The sequence below is a fragment of the Hemibagrus wyckioides genome, linkage group LG06, assembly GCF_019097595.1.
Source record: "Hemibagrus wyckioides isolate EC202008001 linkage group LG06, SWU_Hwy_1.0, whole genome shotgun sequence".
NCBI lineage: Eukaryota > Metazoa > Chordata > Actinopteri > Siluriformes > Bagridae > Hemibagrus > Hemibagrus wyckioides.
The window spans coordinates 3,426,592-3,450,266 of NC_080715.1; the positions used below are offsets into that span (position 1 = coordinate 3,426,592).

At 38.4% G+C, this 23,675-nt stretch overlaps 1 protein-coding gene across 1 annotated transcript in view; it reads left to right on the plus strand.

Moving 5' to 3' along the window:
- Positions 1-7,236: 7,236 nt before the first annotated feature.
- The window catches only part of LOC131354579 (sacsin-like), a 28,209-nt gene continuing 11,770 nt past the window's right edge, over positions 7,237-23,675 (plus strand). The window contains exons 1-7 of the mRNA XM_058392402.1: positions 7,237-7,985; positions 8,498-8,548; positions 10,298-10,385; positions 10,876-10,987; positions 21,056-21,202; positions 21,644-23,084; positions 23,186-23,274. Coding sequence (XP_058248385.1) covers positions 8,508-8,548; positions 10,298-10,385; positions 10,876-10,987; positions 21,056-21,202; positions 21,644-23,084; positions 23,186-23,274 — 1,918 coding nt within the window. The 5' untranslated portion in view covers positions 7,237-7,985; positions 8,498-8,507. The remainder of the gene's footprint in view (positions 7,986-8,497; positions 8,549-10,297; positions 10,386-10,875; positions 10,988-21,055; positions 21,203-21,643; positions 23,085-23,185; positions 23,275-23,675) is intronic.

Sequence of the window (23,675 nt, forward strand, 5' to 3'; positions counted from 1 at the left end):
CGATATTACAGTACTTGGGCAAAAGATTTAATGTAAATTCTTGGTCAGTCTCAGCTGATCATTGACAAGGTCCTCAAACAAGTTAAGAAAGAATAAATGATTTTTTTAATTTTTAACATATCACTGTTGTGATTTTTAATGTGAAAACGTATTGGCTAAATGGAAGACTGTGTATATACAGTCCTTAAAGTGTGCAAGTGCTAAAGGAGCAAGACTTGAAGAACAAACCCATATCAAGTTTCATTGCATCTTCTATGTATCGAAAAATTCTTTGGTTCTGAGGCATTGTTTATGCCAAGAAAAGATGTACTGAAAGATTTAATACATGTGGAGTTTGTATGAATCACTCAGGAACACTAATGAAGCTAAAAGAGCCTGAAGAGTCTTGGGATTTGTGTTAATACATTGTATAATACACCACCAAATGACCAAAATCTAGTCATTTACTCACCTTGATTTTATTTCAAACATGTATTAGTTTTATTTACCATGAAACTCGAAAATAAAATAAAATAAAATAAAATAAAATAAAATAAAATAAAATAAAATAAAATAAAATAAAATAAAATAAAATAAAATAGGGCCACATTATAAAAGCTAATGTTGACTGAAAGAAAGTTTTTGTTAATTTTTTTTGTTCTGATTCACTATCAATTATAGTTTCAATGTATCATTATTTCTCATTTAAGAAATAGAAATCTAAAATATAACATAACATATTACAAACATATAACAAACATAATGGTAAGTTCATGATTACTGAAATTTTTGTTATATAAATTATACTTTTCATTTTCTTTCTAGAAGAAGAGAGTCAGGCTGGGCAGATGTGTCGTCATTGGTGCTGGAACTTTAGATGAGAGATTGTATTTTGCATGATATGTATTTATGTACTGATAAACCAAAGCATCCAGCCAGTCTGGCATAAACAATAATGCCACTGCCTCAAATCAGTGAGAACATATTTTTGACTAGGATCATATTAACAAGAGCAAATTAGTCAGGTGGTCATACTGTTTTGTCTTATCTGTGTATAAATATAATCAAATCAAAATAATTACACTGTCAATAAATGAAGTCCACACAATGCTCTCCATGTAACATAAATGATTAATTATTGTTATGTATCTGTGTGTAATTGACACTGGAATTTTCACTTTAGACTAATTTTCTGTCTCAATAATCACTGCAGCATCTTAAGTGGCAGAACCATCATATATTAATTAATCATGTGGGGATTTATTTATTTATTTATTTTTGTTAGAGCTGTAATGAAATTGTTTTCAGGACAGTAGTATTTCAAAATCTAATGCTTAAAAAATTAACACATTTTCCACTGTCTCACAGGTAAACACACCTAGGACTTCTGTACAGATCTGTACAGATTACAAACGATACTTTGTATCTCATACTGACACCCCATAAAATCACCATCAACCATCAGCAAATGAACTATCATTGGTCATTTGATGGTGGATAACCATGAACAAGTGAGTGATGATTTTCTACCCAGGGAGAGACCTTTGACTGTAATGGAAGTACCACTCTCTGATCAAATGTAAAGGACAGACAGAGGTTCGGTTTTGAATTTAAAAAACAATTTTGTCAGGCACTTGTTCAGAGTTTTACTGCATTTAGACAATTTCTTACAACATACATTCCTCATTTGTATAGTGAAATCACTCACCTGGAATACCTACTTCACACCTCTGATGCAGAACATGGAAATGTGGTCACAAAACCTGTTGTACAAGTCATTTTGGCTGGTGACCAACAGAGCAGCAGAATGCTGATGCTGCCGTCAGAGCAAAAGCAAATAAAAATTCATCATTTGAATGATTTGGAGGCCATGTTCCAGTTGTTGTGGACTTTCACTGTTCTATGAACTTTTTTACTATTTTACTTACTTAAGTTGTAATTATGTGTAATTATGGTTCTTTGTTCCACCAGTGTAATGTTCTCCAGAACACCAATGCCAATAAATAAGCATTGGGGGACAACTTCAAGCCATGCAACACTTTCAAGATGGGTTTGGGTGCATACATCATTACCATTGCCATCATTTCTCATGAAACACACAGGAGGACATACCAGCATCCGTGGCAACTGCTTTTCTTTCCAATATCGAGAAGCAAGGATTGGATTCTGAACAACTTCTGCAATTTGATGATACATGCATTCTCAATGAATCTCTAGACTTCCATAGCATGTTGTATGGCAAGTGGCAGACTCCTCCACAAAGACCAACTGCACCTGAACCGATTGTGTGCTGTATGCCATACATCTATCAAAAGACCACATGATTTGTGAGGAAAAACTCCAAGAGACAATAGAACCCAGAGAACAAAACATTCCGAGGAACCAGACTCAAAACAGAACCTGTCCTCATCTGGGTGTGGTTATAAATAATCTTAATGTAGTAAATTTTACCTGGTATAATCCTAAGTAAACTGTACTTAAAGGCACAGACTCTTTTCTATTGCAATCTACTTGAAAATTTCTGTTATTAGTACTAAATTTTACTCACTCTTCCTTAGTAATTACCTTTACTCTGCTCTAGATTAATTGCTTTTGTTTACTTTTTTTAGTTTTATTTATGTAATATTTACTTTAGAATTTTAATATCCATTTTATAAAATTAAGCCTTCTTTTTAAATTACCCTAACATTAAGATACCAAAAAAAGATAAACACCTAAACATCAGCACCTTTATTATGTGCTATAAGGAAGTTACACCTTACATAAGTCCCAACATACATATACGCTCATGCTAGAGCTTTTTTTCTGCAAAGACTGGATTTTGACATCTTAAGGACCTCAAGCTCAAAGGAAGAGCTTCTGAAACACTTTAAATGTGTATTTCAGCTTTGGAGGGTAGCTTAGGTTCATAGCATAGACATAAGCAGGAGGCAAGCTTTTGCAGCATATCTACAGTCATCAAAAACCTCAGTTTCCTCAATGATGATGGACATGAGCAGGGGTGGGACCTTCGGATGCAGCACTTCCACAGAGGCCAAAGATCTTCATGACATACTCAGCATTGTCCTCCTTAACAGTTTCTTTGCTGACATCCTGTCAAAACATGAGTATCTGTATGTTGATGCATATACTGTACCTATTTTCTTGAATAAATGTCTTGATTAAATTGGCCGTTAAATAATATTTACAAACAATAATGGAAGAGAAATACAAAGCCAAGAACGAGACATTGATTAAATGTGTGGTAAGTTTAATACTAAATCAACAATCATCAGAAAATCACAAAGCAAATGTTAAAATTTACCCAGTAATCATAATAAGTTCTTCTCCAGACTCTCCAAGGAACACTATCAAGCAGCAGATGACTGCATCTCATCTACTTTCCACATGCTGCTCTTTTAGAAAGATAAGAAATTTTGCAAAGAGCATAACTGTACATAGTGTAACTCACTCATGCATGCAGAAAGATAAAATAGCAAAAAAGCAACAGAATTTTTAGGTCACCATCAGTAAAGTCTGCTACATAACAACAAATCCAATAATAAGGTAATTTCTAAAAGATTCTCGAAACAGTACATAAGACAGTGGTGAGGGAAAACAAAAATACACCATAGATTTGTCAAGAAAGAACTGAGAGTTCAGGAGTTAAAAATTCATCTGTAAAGATTAGAGTACGGGCCTTATTTTTGTGCCTGCAACCCCACCTTTTGTTCCAAATATCTCCAGACGTTTGGGGGAGTAGAAGTCCAGTTCTGAGAGAAAAGGTTCCCTCCAGATGAATTGTTATCCTTCTGAACTGCTCTCTGTTCTGAACCAAAAGGTGATAACACAATGTTTCATGTGCTTTGCTGTAATATTTATGATTATCCAGTTTATTAAGTACACCCATCTATGACCAAGTCCGTCTAATCCAGTCCTAAAAAAAATAAATAAATAAATTGACTGATTCAATGTTGTAAGAATGAATAAACAAAGAAATGAATGAATAAATTAATTAATAAATAAACATAAATAAATAAATAAATAATGCCAAACTGAATTTATAAGTACTTATCTGACCTTCTTCTTCTTCTTTTGGCTTTTCCCTTCAGGGGTCGCCACAGCGAATCATCTCTCTCCACCTATCCCTATCTTCTGCATCCTCAACACTTGCACCCACTAGCTTCATATCCTCATTTATTCCATCCATATACCTCCTCTTTGGCCTTCCTCTTTTCCTCCTGCCTGGCAGCTCCATGTCCAACGTTCTCCTACCAATATACTCACTCTCCCTCCTCTGGACATGTCCAAACCATCTTAACCTGGCCTTCTCTAACTTCGTCCTCCAAACATACAACATGAGCTGTCCCTCTGATGTACTCATTCCTAATCCTGTCCAACCGTGTCTCTCCCAAAGAGAACCTCAACATCTTCAGCTCTGCTACCTCCAGCTCTGACTCCTGTCTCTGTCTCAGTGACACTGTCTCTAAACCATACAGCATGGCCGGTCTCACCACTGTCCTGTACACCTTCCCCTTGATTCTCGCTGAAATTTTTCTATCACACAGAACTCCTGACACCTTTCTCCACCCATTCCAACCTGCCTGCACTCGCTTCTTTACCTCTTTCCCACACTCTCCATTACTCTGGACTGTTGACCCCAAGAACTTAAACTCCTGTACCTTCTTCACCTCTTCACCCTGTAATCTTACTGTTCCACTTCCCCCCCTGTCATTCACTCACATGTACTCAGTCTTACTACGACTGACTTTCATTCCTCTTCTCTCCAGCACAAACCTCCACCTCTCCAGGTTTTCCTCCACCTGCTCCCTGCTCTCACTACAGATCACAATGTCATCTGCAAACATCATTGTCCATCATCACTCCTGTCTGACCTCCTCTGACAACTGGTCCATCACCATAGCAAACAGGAAGGGGCTGAGAGCCGATCCCTGATGCAGTCCCACCTCCACTCTGAACTCCTCTGTCTGCCCTACAGCACACCTCACCACTGTCCTGCTCCTCTCATACATGTCCTGCACCACTCTGACATACTTCTCTGCCCTTCCTGACGCAACCCTCTCTATTTATCCGGGCTTGGGACCGGCACAGAAGTCACTGGACTGTGACCCTATGGCTAGATTAAGTACTTATCTGACTAACTTACTGAATAAGTCAATTTCTTCAGGTGGTCTCTAAAAAATATAGGAAGTATAATATGTATATATAGAAATAACTCTCTTACAAATTTTAACACATAATATTCCCAATAACATACAACATTTACAGCATATCAGTGAAATTTAAAAAATCTAGGTCCAACCAGTTGTCACACATTCATAACCAGCTGTATAGTCATTAAGTATGTACTGGCTTTAATGGAATGTGTTTAAAGCCACCAATATACCATTGAAATAAGTAAAAAAAACAAACAAAAAAAACAGGCCTCTAACCAGAAAAATAACGAACTGATGTTTATTGGTAATTTTTGGACTATTGGTAACTTATTTTGGGTCAGTTGAATAGAATTTCTAAGCATTACAAATTTCAGTTGACAAGCTACCAGGAAAGTAAAAAAAAATAACCAAGAACACAAACATACTTACATGGCTCCACAGCCGCAATTTTGCATTAAAAGAAAAACGTCCACTGAAAGTCAGCCACCTCTGAACAAGACCTTGACTGTTTTAAGAGCAAACTGTTTTGCGACATCAACCAATTAGCTTGCAAAGGCTTGCCAGGTTGTGCAGGCAATGCATTACTGTAAGTAATATTACTTGTTATTGTGTATAAAATTTACATGTACAAATGATTACACAAAAATGCATGCAAACACCAAGCATTAAATTCAGTGTGACATTTTAAAGTAAAATTCTCAAAATAATAATTTTACATAAAATTTAAACATGGTATCAGGATAATATTTACAGGGTGAACTTTTTTTTACAGTGTATATAGAGTGGTTGGAGGGGTGCAGCATCCAAACCTTCTAGTTCGCCAAAACACTCTATGCCTATGAACTCTCCAGACCTGCTCCATTGCCTAAGAAAAACCTATTTATAAGGAGCTTGACTAAACAAATATGTTTTCAGTCTGGACTTAAACTCTGAGACTGTGTCTGAGTCCCAAACACTACTTGGAAGGCTGTTTCATAACTGCAAGTATTTGTAAGAAAAAGCTCTGCCCCCTCCTGTAGCCTTTACTGTTTGAGGTACTATCAAGCAGCGTGCACCTTTTGATTGATGTAAGCATATCATTATAAAAAAACATGCTCGCTCAGGTACTGTCGCAAGACCATAAAATAGTATTTTATAATCAATGCAAAATTTGACTAGGAGCCATTGCAGTGTGGATAAGATAGGAGTGATGTGTTCATATCATCTTATTTCTAACTTCATGTGGTCCTAGAACGAGCTAGTGATGAGAAATTCGGATGATTTTACTTACGTGGATCGTTCAGCAAAATGCAGTAATTTTGTCCATTTTGGCAGAATATAATTACAGTGCTACTTGGTAATAGCCAATTACCTTGACACATCTACTTATGCAAACATTGATCACATTTAGAATAAGACAAAACTATAAATCAACCAAGGCCAAATTGAAGGAAACAGAAATGATTAGTTCACAACTTAGCAGAGTCTTAAAGCTATGCAGTTTGTTAGTTTACCTCACCCCCTGTCCAAGTCTTTCGTTGTTTTGTCATGTCACATCCTCATACGCTGAAACCATGCAGCAATGTTGTATAATATTTAGTAATTACGAGCAAAATCTGCATAGGAAAATCAATCATACGAGCAAAATCACTGGGGTCATAATTAACAAACAAAATGTACTTTGTGTTTGTAGGCTCAGTTTTATTAATTACTATTTGTTTACAGACAGTCAAAGGCAGAGAAAGGAAATTAAATAATATTTCTCAAGACTTAATATTTTCCTATTATTTAATCGAACATTAAAGCAAGACTGACAGGAACAAGAACACAAGAACTTTGTACTTATTTTTCAGAAAGCGTTCATTGCACATATTATACAACATTATATTAGTATTATTGACTGTAATTGGTCACGTGATGAACGAACGACTCGGGAGATGAACTAATCATGTTTCTGTGAGAAACATACAGGATGTTGCGCATGCGCGGTCAATGAATGAATCGCTCTCTGAGTCGACTCGTTGTTCCCGAGTCATATTAAGGATTCGAATTGTTCATGAACCACACAGCACTAGTACGAGCACTTCTGTCTTGTCAGATTTAAGCACGAGGAAGTTAGTAAGCATCCGCTGTCTAAAGGGCTCAGACTAACGCTGTATGACACAAGGCTGTGAAAAAAACTGCGCCAGCAATAAGTGCCAGAAGTGGCGAATGTAAGCCAGACTCGGCCCAAGCTCTGTTGCTTTCTGGGATGTTTGGAACCAAACACAAGTCTGAAAAGGTCAGACTCATACGCTTAAAAAACGCCTCTAGGATATCTTCTAGAATCCAATTAATCGGATAACGGCTTTGTCTTAACTGTTTTCACTTTCCGTTCATCCAGCGGTGCGTGGGCATGACGCCGAATGCAGTGTCCTAATTGCCATGGGTATTAGTTGTAAATCGAGTAAAAAAAAAAGTGTAGAAATGATTTGAGAAATAAGTCATTAAAATAGATAAGATTATTGTTGTACACAGATGCTGCGGTGTGATTTTAAGGAGGTTAAAGTAAGAGTGAACACGGGATCATTATCAGGGAATAGAGATTCAGAACTTCATAAACTTATTAAACCCGTGTGATTCAGCAGTCTGCCTCCAAACACCCCCAACACAGCTGTATTGGTAGTCGGTTCAGTTCTTTTCATATATATTTCAGTAACGCGCCCGGATTAGGTTTCGTTTTTTGCGGAAGTTTTGTTCTCAGGAAAGTGAAACTCAGTGTCTGTATAAAAGCCGAGTGGAGCTCAGAGAGACACATTTCTCATCCCAGCACAGCAGACCTGACGTCCTCTCTCTCTCTCTCTTCATTAACACCATCATGACCGTCAGGAGGTAAGACCGACATTAATGAATGCATTTATTCGCCATTGTTTATTGTTCTTTTACATTCCTCTTTTTTTTTATTTCTGATGTAAACGTAATATAAGAAGAAACAGTAACATAACATTCCAGAGAGGCAGACTACACGCTGTTTTTATGGAAAATAAATAAATCAGAATTCAGCTCTGTTGAAGTATAAATGGAGAACATTAAAATTAGTTTTGTTGTTAAGTTTGTTGTTTTAAAAGGTCGCTAAGAGGCTATAGGTCATTTTACAACATTTCACAACGTCAGATTGACTCTGCTTCACCACCCCAGTCCATCACTGAGCATTCCTGTAACAGCATCTGATGGTTATATATACCATGTTATAATATATATATATATATATATATATATATATATATATATATATATATATATATATATATAAGATAAAGTTATTTTGATTTTTTTGTGCCTTATACACAGTGATAATGTGTTCATGATTATTATCATGTATTATATGTATTTTGTGTTCACAGGAGAAGATAAATGATGACTTTACCACAAACCAAGAAGCAGAAAATAAAAAAGTGAGTAATTTGAGATATGACACATGTGGAAAAACCACATGGAAACCTGGAAAGTAACTACAAAAAAAACAAAACAAAAAAAAACGCTGGTGGATAAACACTGGACAATATTTTACACATGGACAGACAAGTACAAGGATTTAATATCCACTCTAATCTAAGAGCAAACTATAAATGGCTGAGTTAAATGAGACACATGAAGCTTACATTTTCCCAGCCCAGAAAAAGGAAGATTAAAATCTGCCTTAGCTCCACCTCTTTTCCATAAAGTTACTGTGTAAATAAAGTCAAATGTCCTTGTATGTGTGAGCATACCTGACATTACAGTTTATGATTCTGGGAAAAAAGAATAATTATAGGCTCTGGAAAGTCCTGAAGGAGAAGGCATATTAATGAATACATAGGCAATGCAGTTCAGCTCATGGACAGAGGATCTAAAATCTCCAATTTTCTACAAAACATTTTGCACATTAGAGCACAAATATACTTAAACTTTCAACTACTCCTAAAAAAAGTGAATCTACAAACTGATTTTAGGTATAATGATAAGAATCACTTCCAAACTACTGCACCATGTAATGATTAGGTTGTGGAATTGCACACAGATTTTCCTCAGAGAATCAGACATTTCCTATATTTCAGAAAGAATGAAAACATTCAAACCAAGAAACATGTTTCATTTAATAACTCTGTATCTATATTGACACCATAGTATATATCTCCATACTTTTCTCAAAAACTACTGTTATTACCATATTTTAGACAATACAATTTGAATAGTATAAGTTGCATGAAAGTTGCCAGGATAATGGTCATTTTATTTAGCGTGTTTATTGTTGTACTGTGGCGCCCTCTTGTGGTACACTGTAGTTTAGTGTTTCCGAGTGTTTTTTGCTGTGTTTTCTTTTCTCAGTCATATCTGGGAAATACTTTCACTAAATCACTAACTGTAACATAAATAGAGAAACAGAGAGTTTTCTTTCATTGCTATAATAAAAGTTAGAAAAATGTCTTAGCTTTACAGAACCCACTTTGATAATGCTAAATCTCACTAATGTGCTTGTGAGATACCAGAACAGCCCAGTTCAGGCAATTCATGGGATTTATTTATTTTTTTAATTCCCTTTTTAGATTTTTTATAATTACAGTACTTTATAAATCTAAACTTACTTCATATCACTTGTTTTTCTTTACAACTCCCTTCATAATTCATTTTATTATTATTTATAATAACTTCATAAATATAACTGCTTTACTTCTCTTTCTGTTTCTTTATAAACCCCTTTTCTCCTAATTATCAGTTCCTCTAGGATTTCATGATCATATTAATTGACACAAAATCGAGCAAACTCAGTTTTTCAATCAATGCAATTTTTTAAAAATTACTGCAAATTTGGGCCAAAATATGATGATGCAATAACAGTGGTCATTCTGATCATTTAGCCAAATCCCTCTTTAATTCATGTCTGTGAAATATGAGTACAGCTCTTATAGAAAGTCATTACATACGTTATGTACGTTAAATACATAATTATTTCATAATCCTTTATATTTCTTTCACATTTATAGTTCTCCAGCTTTCCTTCATAATTACAGCACAAACTACTTTTGTAATTCCTCCATAATCTTCCAGAAACCCTCACTTATCATTCATTCTGCTTCATAATCCTTTATAATCTATTTACAATGCAATCTTATTAAAAAAAAAACAAAACAAAATAAAACTATTTTTAACGTTCTTCCTTGAAGAAATGCATTTGGAGCCACAGCGCCACCATTTATCGACTATCTGAAGGAGATTCTCAGACGCTACCCTGATGGAGGACAGATTCTGAAGGTGAGACTGAACTGTATGCATATACATGTTTATAAACTGGACATAAGATAGTATTTAAAGCAAAATAGAACATTTTGTATACTTCTATTAGATGTTATAATACTCGTATTTCTTCATATTAATTCAACAACTATACAAAATGTCACTCCAAATTCCCTTCATAATTCTTCATAATGTCACAAAACTTTCTTTGTAATGGCTCCCTGATCTTCAATATTGTTTAATGCCTTATTAATCTGTGATAATGTCACAACTCCCAAATAATCATTTGTATTGTCATTATAATGATTCCATCATTCATACTTCATTTTATATTTCATTTGTAACACTTTATAAGCTACACTAGGGTGTATTTATTGAGAATCCTGCATTCATTCATTCCTTTTATACTTTATGCTCCTTCATAACACATAACAATTCCATAACAGATCTCCGTTCAGAATATAAACAGATTATATGAATGTGTGTGTCTGTGTGTGTTGTGTAACAGGAGTTAATACAGAACGCAGACGATGCCAGAGCTTCAAAAACCATCTTCATCCATGATGAAAGAAGATACGGCACTGACAGTGTGTGGAGCCCAGCAATGGGAAAGTATCAAGGTATTTCTATAGATGTTTCTGTTGCCAGGTGAATGTTCAGGCAAGGAAAAAATCAAAAGTACACATTTTCAGTCAGTATTTTTTGTCACTTCATACATGTACGATCAAGCTTCCAGGATTGTAGTGCAAACCAAATATGATTTCTGGAACAATTAAATAAAACTGGATGTTTTGACTGAGCAAAAAGAGAATAATTAGTGTCAGATAACTATGAATTATAATGCTGCTTTCAATTCCCTGTATGTTAAAAAGGCTCCTTTTATAAAGAAAAATAATCAATGCCTCATAAAGGTCTTAAAATTCCTTGAAAACATGTAGTGTTGTATTGCATAGGCCTCTTATACATATTTATTATACTTCACAGACTTTGTGACTAATAATGTGACTAAATTCTTGTCCCCTAGACTGTTGCTAGCCATTATAATTTTTTCTTCTTTTTTTGTTTGGATAAAAGCATCATTTAGGCATCTAAAGTGCACTTCTTCTTCATGTTGGAGTTTTCAGTGGAAACACACTACTCACAATATTTATATTCCTATAGAATTGTGCATAAGTATGTGATTTGGCAGTTATTAAAAAAAAAACAACAACAAGAAAAACAACAACAACAAAAAAAAAAACAACGCCTTTTCCCTGTAATTGAAACTGACTGTAGTTTAGACGTAAATAACAGTTTTCTATCTTGTGGTTGCAGTTGGGATTGCATTTCTATGTTGGAGAGAGGTCAGGGAAATCAGTCCAGGACACAGGCAAATCAGTTCTAAGGCACAGGACACCAGTTCATCAGGGCGAGATTTATTTTTTCAAATTCCACCTAAACTGATTATCCATCATTCTTTTTTAGTGTTAAAACCCTCGGGAAGTTAAAACATGGCAAATTTTCACCAAACCCATAAGACCTAGTGTTGTGAGGCTGAGTCTTCAAGCATCTGCTTTTATATGCATAAACATTAATATAAACAACACACAGTATATCAGTTAATTTGAAAATGCTGATGTAAACACTGTTAGTTAATGTATATTTTTCTAATAAGCTGTATTCATCTGTTTATTGGAACAGATAAACAAACTTACAAAGTTTAGGATTAGGATTCTGAAATGTCCAGCATTTGGTGACAGAGTTGATGAGAGTTTTAACACTGAAGAGAAATATAAGCTATATGACTCAGGGAATGCAGGATTTGAAAAGGCACACAAATTTCTGCTAAACAGGCCTTTAAATGTGGTTTTGACTTCAGATTGGGAAACAAAAGAGGTTTTCAGTTGGAACTGATTTGCCTGGCCTCGCTTTAACATGAAAATTCCCACCTCCAGTGCAGCCACTGACTCTTCTGTTATTTACATTTTTATTCCATGGCACTGCTGAATTTTAGATTGGGCAGATGGTCAGATATTTAAGCTCTCCTTCTAATACATCATAGTTTCTCTAGCAACGTCAATCACAGGGACGTGTACTGCAGATTCTCCATGCATAATGAAAAAATCAAAATCATGCACTTTATCAAACACTTTATTGCTGTTAATAGAAAGACACACTTTAAGGGAAAAAAATTTTTTATCGGCTCGTGTAGGTCATGGGAAGAAGTGGAGCATGCCAGCAAGACCATATAAGGGCATCTATGTCACATCTATGTCACGTTACTCCAGCTTCTTTTGTCTTCAGGAAACTTTGTATGTTTGTGTCAATTGTTTGTCCTGTCTGTCTAGACTAGGGAAAAAGAAAATATATATAAAAGATCAGGAAAGATGGCAGGTTCAGAAAGTGTGTGCTCCATGCCCCACTACATTTTGGGGGATGACTTGCACTTTATCTGCGTTGTTTGTTTGTTAGTGGAGCATGCATTGGCAGCGAGGGAGCCTGCTGTGTGCACCGAGAAACTTTTTTTCAGAGAAACTTTTCCTCTCTGTAAACTCGGCTCTCGCTTGGCTGTTTTCTTCGGCTAAGCGCCTGCACCTCATGACTCTGGTCCTGCGTTTGATGAGGCAGCGTGCTGACTTAGATCATGTATTTCCAGCCAAGCATTTTATGTGCGTGGCAAAAGTTCCGCATCTGTCGAGGCAGCACGCTGGATTCGGTCATTGTTTTATGGCTTTGTGAACTCCTTGACCTCAGCTTCAGGAGCTCGCTTTGCGATTTCTCCTGACCTAGATGGGGATATAATGTTATTTGCATTGGACTCTGACGAGCTCCTTGTGGTGTTCAAAAAGCTCCTGGAGATTATCACACATGCTGCTGCTAAGCTTAGCTTAGCTTAGTTTGGCATGATGAAAGGTTAGTGTTGTCCGCTATGAGCTTGACAATTGCTGACTAACTTCACACCACCTTTCACCTCCATGCAGGCTTCTCCTATTTTATTTATTTACATACCTTCACACTGAGGTGTCAAGGTTCTGGAATAATCCTTATTCTGCCAGACTGTTCTCCTAAACCACTGCTGACTATTCAGCCATAGTGGACTTTGATGAACAGGGATATGTGGCAATGCCTAGGGTTGAAAGACACTTGCAGGCTAACTCTCCCCTTCACTGGCTGCATGAAAAAAGCATAAAGTCTGCATTCCCACTGAGGCCCTGTTAGGCCACATTGGCCTTATAGGGAAAGCCTACAATTAAGCCGTTGGGTTGCTGCACATAGTGGTAGTTTTGCAGTCGTACTGAGCTGACCTGCTAAAGGAGCTAATTTGTAGAAAGGGGATCATCAATGAGGTCTGAACTCTTCCAGACCACAGATTTTGCCGTCTGTGCCACTAAGCAGATGGCCCATGCCATCGGCCATTTCATGACTGCATTTAGTTGCAACAGAGATGCAACCTGACAGAGATAAAAGAAAGGGACAAACCTTTCTTTTAGACATCCTGGTGTCTCCTAAGGTCCTGTCCTTCCTTTGCCGCAGTGAGGAGCTAGGGCTAAGCCAGTACCCACAAGCCCCAGCCTGACTTGCTGAGGCAGGAAAAGAAGGTTAGCTCTGCAGCCTGAGCCACCCCATGTAAAATGTAGGTGGCTGGCCAGCACTTAGGGGCAGGTCCCCCAGGCAGATTGTATGCTGAAACATACAAGCCCGGGATGTTAACACTCAAGGTCATTGTTTTGCAGATCAGGTCTGAGGACTGATTTGCGATGATAATTCTGAAGGGTGTGTATCTTCAAACACCCTTTTCAAGGGTTACATGCCACAAGCTTCATACATTTCTTATATAGACAGACCCTGGTTTCTCACCTTGGATCCCACTCTTATGGCAGCCAGGCATTGAGATGCTGTGCTTGCCCAAATGTGGTCCCTAGGCCTCAATCCATTGAAGAGTGTGCTTTTGCCCTCCCTGAGAACCACCTTCTGGGGTATAATTTGGGATTCAGCCATGATGTGTCTTCCACTCTGGGGATTTCTATCCTTTCTGCTGTAAAGGTCTTCACCCCCACAAACACCCTTTTCAGAGTCACGAGGGTTACAGATCCGGTTTCAGATCCGGTTTCTCACATTGGGCCCCAATCTTAGGGCGTGTCAAGGGGAGTCGAGGGGAGTGTCGAGGGGAGTGGCAGCCAGGCACTGAGATGCCCTGCTTGCCCACATGAGGTCCCCAGACCTCAACCCATTGAAGTGTGTGCTTTCTCTTTCTCCCTCTCTTCGCTTCGTACCCTTCTTATGTGGACAGACCCCGGTTTCTTACCTTGGGTCCCACTCTTAGGGCAGGAATCTTTCGACAGATGCCCCCCTCTCGGGCTGGGGTTGGTGCACCAGATGTGGCCCTAGGTAGACACCAGATTTCTCTCGCTGAGAGCATTTTATACTCCAGAGTACATGATCGGGAAGCAGCCTTCCTGCTGAGGCACCTCCTGCATAGTGCCAGGCAGGTGAGGCTCTCCAATAAACCACGTCTCTCCCTTCCTAGGGCCTCTAAGTGGTCATGGAGGGGCTTCTCCAAGCCAGTTTTGAGCCAATGGAGTCAGCCTCTGAGGAGTTCCTGACCCTGCACATGGCTCTGCTATAAGCCAGTCATCCAGCCTTTCTGCAGGCCTTCTGCCCTCCGCCCCTGCTCGTGCACAAGACATACAGATGTGGCAGTTAAGAATGCGCGTCAGAGGGACAGGAGTCCCGCGACGACTCGCAGCATTGTGCGGCATTGCGAGTGACGCTCTTACGCAGGAAAGACGAGACCAGTAGGCAGCAGTCGTGTTTTGTGTATATTGAAATCGATCAACATAACGTGACGCTGCGGAGAGCAATTGGTGTATGATATCAAAGTACCAAAAAAGCTATTTAAAAGCTTACAGAGCAGTCTGTTCTTGCAGTAGGCTACTTTGATGTCATAAACCGATCGGTCTGCGAAGCACTGCATGAAGTCAAACACATTAAATGATGTGCTTGAATCACGAGATTCGTAGCAATACAGGATTAAATTCGTAATATTTTGAGAATAATGTCATTATTTACATTAACATGTTTAGAGTGATAAATAATATATTAGGCCTATTTGTGTATAGTGAAATTAATATATTAATAAAACGACTTAATGCATTAAGCTACGTTGAGAATACGCATAAAAGTGAAACTTTAGTTGCTGCATGCGCATCTACCTGTTTTAATAATAAGGTAGGTATAACTTATCTGCTTTGAACATCTGCTTGTTCACATTACTCCAAACACGTTGATGTATATGGCATTATAAATAAAACATTACAACTTAATCCCTATATTGCATGAGTTTAATACTTGTAATGATTCATTAGAGACTGGAGTATTTGAATCCATGTGCAGATCTTTATTGAAACTCACACTGGCAGGAATCATAAACCGTTTAGACGAAGCCAAGTTCAAAAGCCGGAAATCAAACACTAGAAAATCAAAACCATAACTCGAAGTCAAAGAAGAAGGCAAGGATCATACACAGCAAATAATCAGAGAGCTGAACTATGGCAAGGCTTAGTATGTCACAAGGGAACGATACTTCACATTGAACAAAGGGAGCATGCTGCTTAAATGCTAAAGCAAACCAGGAAGTGAGTTTGAGAGTGCTAATACTCAGGCAAGGGCTCCCTCTGGTGTTCTGGATCTGGGTGTGATGTTACAATACTGTTGCATGAAGTCAAACACATTAAATGATGTGCTTGGCCACGGAGTTTCTCTCAGAAGCAGATTAAAACAGCAGATTAAAGCAACAAAGAAAGTAAACGTGTGGAATTCATATTTAACATTTTCAGCTGTGAGTTTTCAATGTCATAACTTCATGATGTGAGGTTTTATTGCGTGTGATGGAAGCGGGAAGAGCACGTTGACCTGCAGGCAACTGAACATGGACCGCGAGCCTCCATCATGATATGTTTAAAAAAATCTTAAGATTCTACAAATGCGCCCTTCTTCTACTTACGCACTTCTTTTGAGTGTAATGAATAAAACATATTGTGCCTAAAAGCTATTTTAAGCCATTGTTATAATATTATAGCAATATGTAAAAATTTGTTTATGGACTGGGCAAATGGCTCTAACATTTTTATGGCTCAGTTATTAATAGTTTTTACATCATACGCGTTTGATCATTACTGTAGCACTTATATATTATCTTATGTCACGTTTATATATTCTATAAAACACTTCTAAATATGAAATCTATCTATCTATCTATCTGAACATGGTCTCTGTTTAATAATCACTGTGGCATCTCACTCCCGCAGCCCGCTGCTACAGTAGGTCCTCTCCCTTTTCATCTGCCTTGGCGGCCGCAACAAACATAATTTGTCCCCAGGCAGCACCTTGTGCTGGGTAGTGGTAGCTATCTACTAGGTCAATAAGGTGCGCTGTGTGGCTTCAACTCTAGAGATTACGGTTCGCTCCACTAGGTGTATTGCCTTGTCCCAGGAAATTTGTGCTGAGGCAGGTAGGTCCTCTCTGCACACCTTTATCGGGTTCTATAGCCTGGACCTGGACCCACACTGCATGAAAAGGCAGATTTTTGTCCCCGTGAACGCCTGATGACCTCTCTAATCACCAACAGTTATCGACAATTCACAGCCTGGGAAGTTCCCATTCGCGAGTGACAGAAACAGTCATCATACCAGGGGGTGTTTAGGGAGGGAGGTGTGTGTGGAGGTACAAGGTGCGAAATGCAACCACCTTGAGTTCTACAGTACCTACTGGATGAAAGCACAATTTTCAAAACAGAAAGATCACCTGTGATTGGCTGAGACATATGTTGCTCTTGGTCAGTCTGGGCAATTATAATACCGTTTTGAGTAAACCCCTCCCTTTTCCCTTTTGTTATATATATATATGTATACATTTACTTATTATATTAATCTATAAAAATTGTTAAAGATATATTATAACAATATAGGTGTCATAAAGGCTAATAGTAAATATTAGAAAAACAGACATTTGGGAGAGACATGTTGATTAAATGTAAGAGTTTTATTAAATAGACATATGAAATATAAATACACAAAAAGTAGCCAGAGATTATTGTCATGGCATCACGTTTGGCATCAAATGTCTTTTTGCTGCCTCGGGGTCGTAGGTATGCGGTGATGTTCTGTTAGACGGAAGCCCAGTTCACAGACGCCGATGGTGCAGTGCTGCACACTTTGAACTGGCTTCTAGTCTCATCTGCAGCTTAGCACACAGATTGCTGAGCTCCTTGCTGCGGACTGATGGAGGTCTCACAATGCACCCCGAGACTCCATCAACAGCACCGTCTTCTGCATCTGACATCATGTCAGCGGTGATTCCCCTCCAGAAGTCCACTTCGTCCACAGCCAGTACACTTTGCCTCATCTTCAAAAGCTGAAAACACAATTGTTACATATAATAAGCAACATGTACATCATTACAGTTTATACTGATGCAACAGAAATAAGTAAAACAAATTTATTTCTAATCAGTCTTACCCTCTTCCTCCTCTGGTGACTCCGGGCTGAGGTCTTATTAGCTGCGGCCACATTTGCTAGCTCTGGCTGGCTGTACCAGAAATTTCTATGCACTGTCTCGTAGTATGTCTTGCAGGCAACTAGAAAAAAAATGAATGGGTTTTTTAAAAACTACAACCAACCAAACTACACAGATAAATAACAAAAACAGGATTAAGAACAACAACATGGTGACAACAAAACATAATAACACTTTACACTTTATGTGGCTTGGACGAACTTTCGGTCCTAGCTCTGTGTTGTTCTTGTGTTTGAACTCCATGTTGTATGTTTCTGTAGCACCAGGTCCTGGAGAAACGTTGTTTCATTTCACTATGTACTGTGTCAGATATACACTATATTGCCAAAAGTATTCGCTCACCTGCCTTGACTCGCATATGAACTTAAGTGACATCCCATTCCTAATCCATAGGGTTCAATATGACGTCGGTCCACCCTTTGCAGCTATAACAGCTTCAACTCTTCTGGGAAGGCTGTCCACAAGGTTTAGGAGTGTGTTTATGGGAATTTTTGACCATTCTTCCAGAAGCACATTTGTGAGGTCACACACTGATGTTGGACGAGAAGGCCTGGCTCTCAGTATCCGCTCTAATTCATCCCAAAGGTGTTCTATCGGGTTGAGGTCAGGACTCTGTGCAGGCCAGTCAAGTTCATCCACACCAGACTCTGTCATCCATGTCTTTATGGACCTTGCTTTGGTCACTGGTGCACAGTCATGTTGGAAGAGGAAGGGGCCAGCTCCAAACTGTTCCCACAAAGTTGGGAGCATGGAATTGTCCAAACTGTCTTGGTATGCTGAAGCATTCAGAGTTCCTTTCACCGGAACCAAGGGGCCAAGCCCAGCTCCTGAAAAACAACCCCATACCATAATCCCCCCTCCACCAAACTTTACACTTGGCACAATGCAGTCAGACAAGTACCGTTCTCCTGGCAACCATCAAACCCAGACTCGTCCATCAGATTGCCAGATGGAGAAGCGCGATTCGTCCCTCCAGAGAACGCGTCTCCACTGCTCTAGAGTCCAGTGGCGGCGTGCTTTACACCACTGCATCCGACGCTTTGCATTGCACTTGGTGATGTATGGCTTGGATGCAGCTGCTCGGCCATGGAAACCCATTCCATGAAGCTCTCTGCGCACTGTTCTTGAGCTAATCTGAAGGCCACATGAAGTTTGGAGGTCTGTAGCGATTGACTCTGCAGAAAGTTGGCGACCTCTTCGCACTATGCGCCTCAGCATCCGCTGACCCCGCTCCGTCAGTTTACGTGGCCTACCACTTCGTGGCTGAGTTGCTGTCATTCCCAAACACTTCCACGTTCTTATAATACAGCTGACAGTTGACTGTGGAATATTTAGGAGCGAGGTAATTTCACGACTGGATTTGTTGCACAGGTGGCATCCTATCACAGTTCCACGCTGGAATTCACTGAGCTCCTGAGAGCGACCCATTCTTTCACAAATGTTTGTAAAAACAGTCTGCATGCCTAGGTGCTTGATTTTATACAGCTGTAGCCATGGAAGTGATTGGAACACCTGATTCTGATTATTTGGATGGGTGAGCGAATACTTCTGGCAATATAGTGTATATATATATATATATATATATATATATATATATATATATATATATATATATATTATATAACACACACACACACACACACACACTATTTGTTTATTATTATTAATTTTTTGTGTCTTTTAGTGGTACACAATGTAATTATTAACTAGACGTGACGTGATATGATTCCAGCAATAGGAAATTTGTGTCCATACTGAACACGATCAATCATAAAACACAGCCAATCATAACAGTTTTTCTCTGTTTGTGTGCTTTCTCATACTGCAGCTGAATGGATCACAGTCCGCACATACATACTTACATACAAGAGCGCACATGCTTAGAGAGATACACCCCTCCACTTCTTATAGCTTTCCTTATAAAACTTGAGGGATTTATTATATATTTCTGCTATTAAACGTTTATAATCAGTCTTTCCTCATCCATGTTTGATGATTAATATTATTAATGCGCAGAACTTTCATTGAGATCTCTGTATAGGAGAAACTGATTACTGATTAACATGGAAAAGATAAATTTTATCGTGTGTCGCAGCATCACTTCACGTGTAGTTAGGACACGGTGTAAGACAAATCTCAATTCAAAATTCAAACAACAATTTAAAAGTCTATAATTAAAATAAGACTGATCTTTTTACACTAGATTTTCTTTACATTTGGGTAATAAGCCCACTCTCAATCAGTGAGTCCCCCCTCCCCACATTACCCTGGGTTGCATTTGTATAGCTCACTGTAGTCATTTACATATGAAAGCTAAACCCAGGCCAAGGTGATAGGAACATGGGGGAGTCAACTGCCAAGCCTATTTCACGTCAATTTTTGGCAGTTCCCGACAATTATCTGTGCTGCCTGCACATTCCTGTGAACAGTCGTTAAAATGAAATTCTGTGGCAATTTACAGTGTCATTAACTGACGAAAATCACACTTTTCATGCAGTGCCACTCCTGTGTCTTGGGTCTTACAGGGCTATGATGCTCTGCTCCTGCCTCGTTTAGCATCAGCCATGACGCAGCGTTGAGTTCCCTCGAAAGGGAACTACACAAGGTTACGTATGCATCGCACTTCCTTCAGACAAGTAGAAGTTGGAGTAATGTGACCTATATGCCCTTTTATGGTCTTGCTGGCACACTCCACTTCGTCACATGACCTACCCAAGCCGTTAAATCTGTGTGATTTCACACAGAGCTTCAGACACAACTTCCACATAGAAGCATTCCCATAGAATCAGCCATAGCAGCGTCTCATTCTCTTCTCAGGGAACCGGGTTACATATGTAACCTGGTGTAGTTCTTGTTATTTTTGTATATGGAATTAACTGTTTCTATATCATATCATTTTTATTTTTTTATTTTTGAGATTAGGGTGTTTAGGTAAACAAGCATGAATTATTGTGACAATTATAAATCATTATAAAATAATTATTTAGCATCATGAAATAATTAACATACCATAATTTCAATAAGCACAAATTGACTTAATTTCACTAATGGTTTCTGAACACTAACAACATTTAGTCAGTTAGTCATTATGACCAGTTCTGTCTGAGTTTAATACAACTTCACTTTTCTGGTAGGACCGGCTCTGTACGCATTCAATGACGCAGACTTCACTGAGGAGGACTGGGAAGGAATTCAGCGAGCAGGACGGAGCATAAAGCATGACGATCCAACCAAAGTGGGAAGATTCGGGATTGGCTTCAATTCTGTTTACCATGTTACAGGTGAAAAAGGAACTACATTAAACAGAAAAAATGATGAAATCATTTGTGATTATTTTAACAAATTGTGAAATGAAGTTTTGTCATGTTTTACTTTTTGACATGCTTGTCAACTTCATTTTTCAAACAAGCTTAACTACTGGAATTTTGAAATTAGATAAAACATCATGAACAACAAAATATGGTTTGTACATTACTCTTAACTAAACTGTTTGGGGAAATGTTAAAAGTCAAGAAAAAGTGTGCTGAGTCTAAATAGCCACTTCCCCCACTGAACAGTAGACAGGAAACAGGGTGGAGGTGGGTGCAGAAACGGTCATGGGAGAAATGGGAATTTACAGGACATGATCAAGTAAGAAGGAGGAGCTTAAAAGTTAAAATTGTAAAACTTGATTTGGTCAATAAACTGGCAAATACTAACTGGTTCCTTTTGTCAATTCACAGATTTGCCATGTGTATTGAGCTCCAAACACCTTGCAGTTTTTGACCCACAAAAGCAGATGTTTGATGATGACCGTGAGGGCTACCGCTGGTCCCTAGATGATGAAGAGGACAAAAAGCACCTTTTGGAATTCACAGATCAATTCAAACCTTTTCAGGATATTGTTAATCTAGTCTGTGAGAATGATGGTGCTTGGGAGAAGATAATAAATGAGTGCTACTTTAAAGGAACACTCTTTCGGTTTCCTTTGCGCCATGAGGCCTCAGAGATTTCTGATAATTTATATGATTCCAAAAAAGCTACCCAACTTTTTGACAGCTTCATTCCAGATGCAGACATTAGTGTTTTGTTTCTAAGATCAGTCATATCCATTTCTTTGTGGCATATTGACTCAAATGGCCGTGTCACCATTAGGATGAATGTTTCTGCATCATCTCCATCCAGCCCTCTCCAGGAAAGTGATGATTTCAGAAGAAACTGTTTGCAAAGCAGGACTAGCTTTAAAACAGTGTCCTGCAGTTCACCATGTGAAGAAAAAACAACCACCAAATGGCTTGTGACAGCCTGTCGCTTAACAGAAGGATGTGTACCTGAGATTGATGCACTTGCTGGCAAACTAAGTTTTTACCCTCAGGTTGACATAGCATTTCAGTGTGATGAAGACAGAGCATGCGGTAGTGGAAGACTGAGCTGCTTCTTGCCCCTTCCAAACAATGAAACAAACATGACAGGACTCCCTGTTCACATTAATGCATGCTTTGGTCTTACAGACAACAGAAGGTACATCAAATGGCAGGAAGAGGATCAGAAGAATGATGAATCGGCAGAGTGGAATGAGCTTCTAATGAAGGAGGTTCTTCCTCATGTATATCTCAAGATAATCCAAGACAGTATCCAACTATCGAGAGAGTCAGTACTTCCTGTAAGTGCTGTGTACCATCTCTGGCCTGATCTGAGAGAGACGGAACACAGGCCACGATGGAATGAAGTTGCAGAAGACCTTTTTCAACGACTATTCAAAAATCAAGAAATCTTTTCTTTAGCTAAAAATGAGAAAGAATGGGTGGCTGCTTCAGATGCTGTTTTTCCAAATGATTATCCTGACACTGATATAATGTCTGCAGTTTTTTGCTTATTGATGGAGGAAGGAGAAAACCTTGTAACTGCTCCTGACCATGTTCTGCTCAGCATAAAGAGAACCTTCCCAAATCCTGACACTCTGAAATGGGTGACACCGGGTTTTGTTAGATCTGTGCTCCACAGAAGTGACATTGAGTCGATCGGTAAGGATGAGAAATTGTCCATCTTGGAGTATGTGCTCAGCGATGGGAGATATGAAGAACTAAATGGTCTACAGCTTCTGCCACTTAGTGATGGAAGTTTCAGGTCCTTTACAAACCGGGAGGAGGACACTGCTCTGATTGACAATGAGAGGTTTTCACGGTAAGCTGTCTTTTTTATTGTATCTTATATCTTATAACTCTTGTTTATTGTATCTTCATGTGTTGTGTATTGTCAAAGTAACATGGATATTCTTTGTCCAGAGTGTTGCTACCTTTTTGCAAAGAGAGATTTCTGCCTGATGATTTGAACAGCAACACGGCCCATCATCTGAGACGCATGGCTATGTCAGGTATGGAAATGATGTCTTGTCTATTATTGTACAAAAAGTTATGCTCATGGTCATTTCATGTCTCATTTTATGTTGGCCATAAAAGCAATTCAGCATCCTATACCAACAAAGTCCGGTATACTTAGGGATGCTTTTGCTACAGTCTAAACTTCATAACAGAGTTATTAATGCTATTTTACCATAATTCTAATGGAGGAATATCATTTCTCACTGTAACTGCTGTAACATACTTCCCATATCAAATAGGCATATTATAACCAGACTAATGTAGAAATGATCAAATGTTTGCAGTTTTTTTGTTGTACATTACACTGTACAAGTCTTTATGTTGCTTAAATTGACAGCCATAAGTAATAAATACTATTTAATAATTTCCACAAATGCAAATACAATTCTATTGA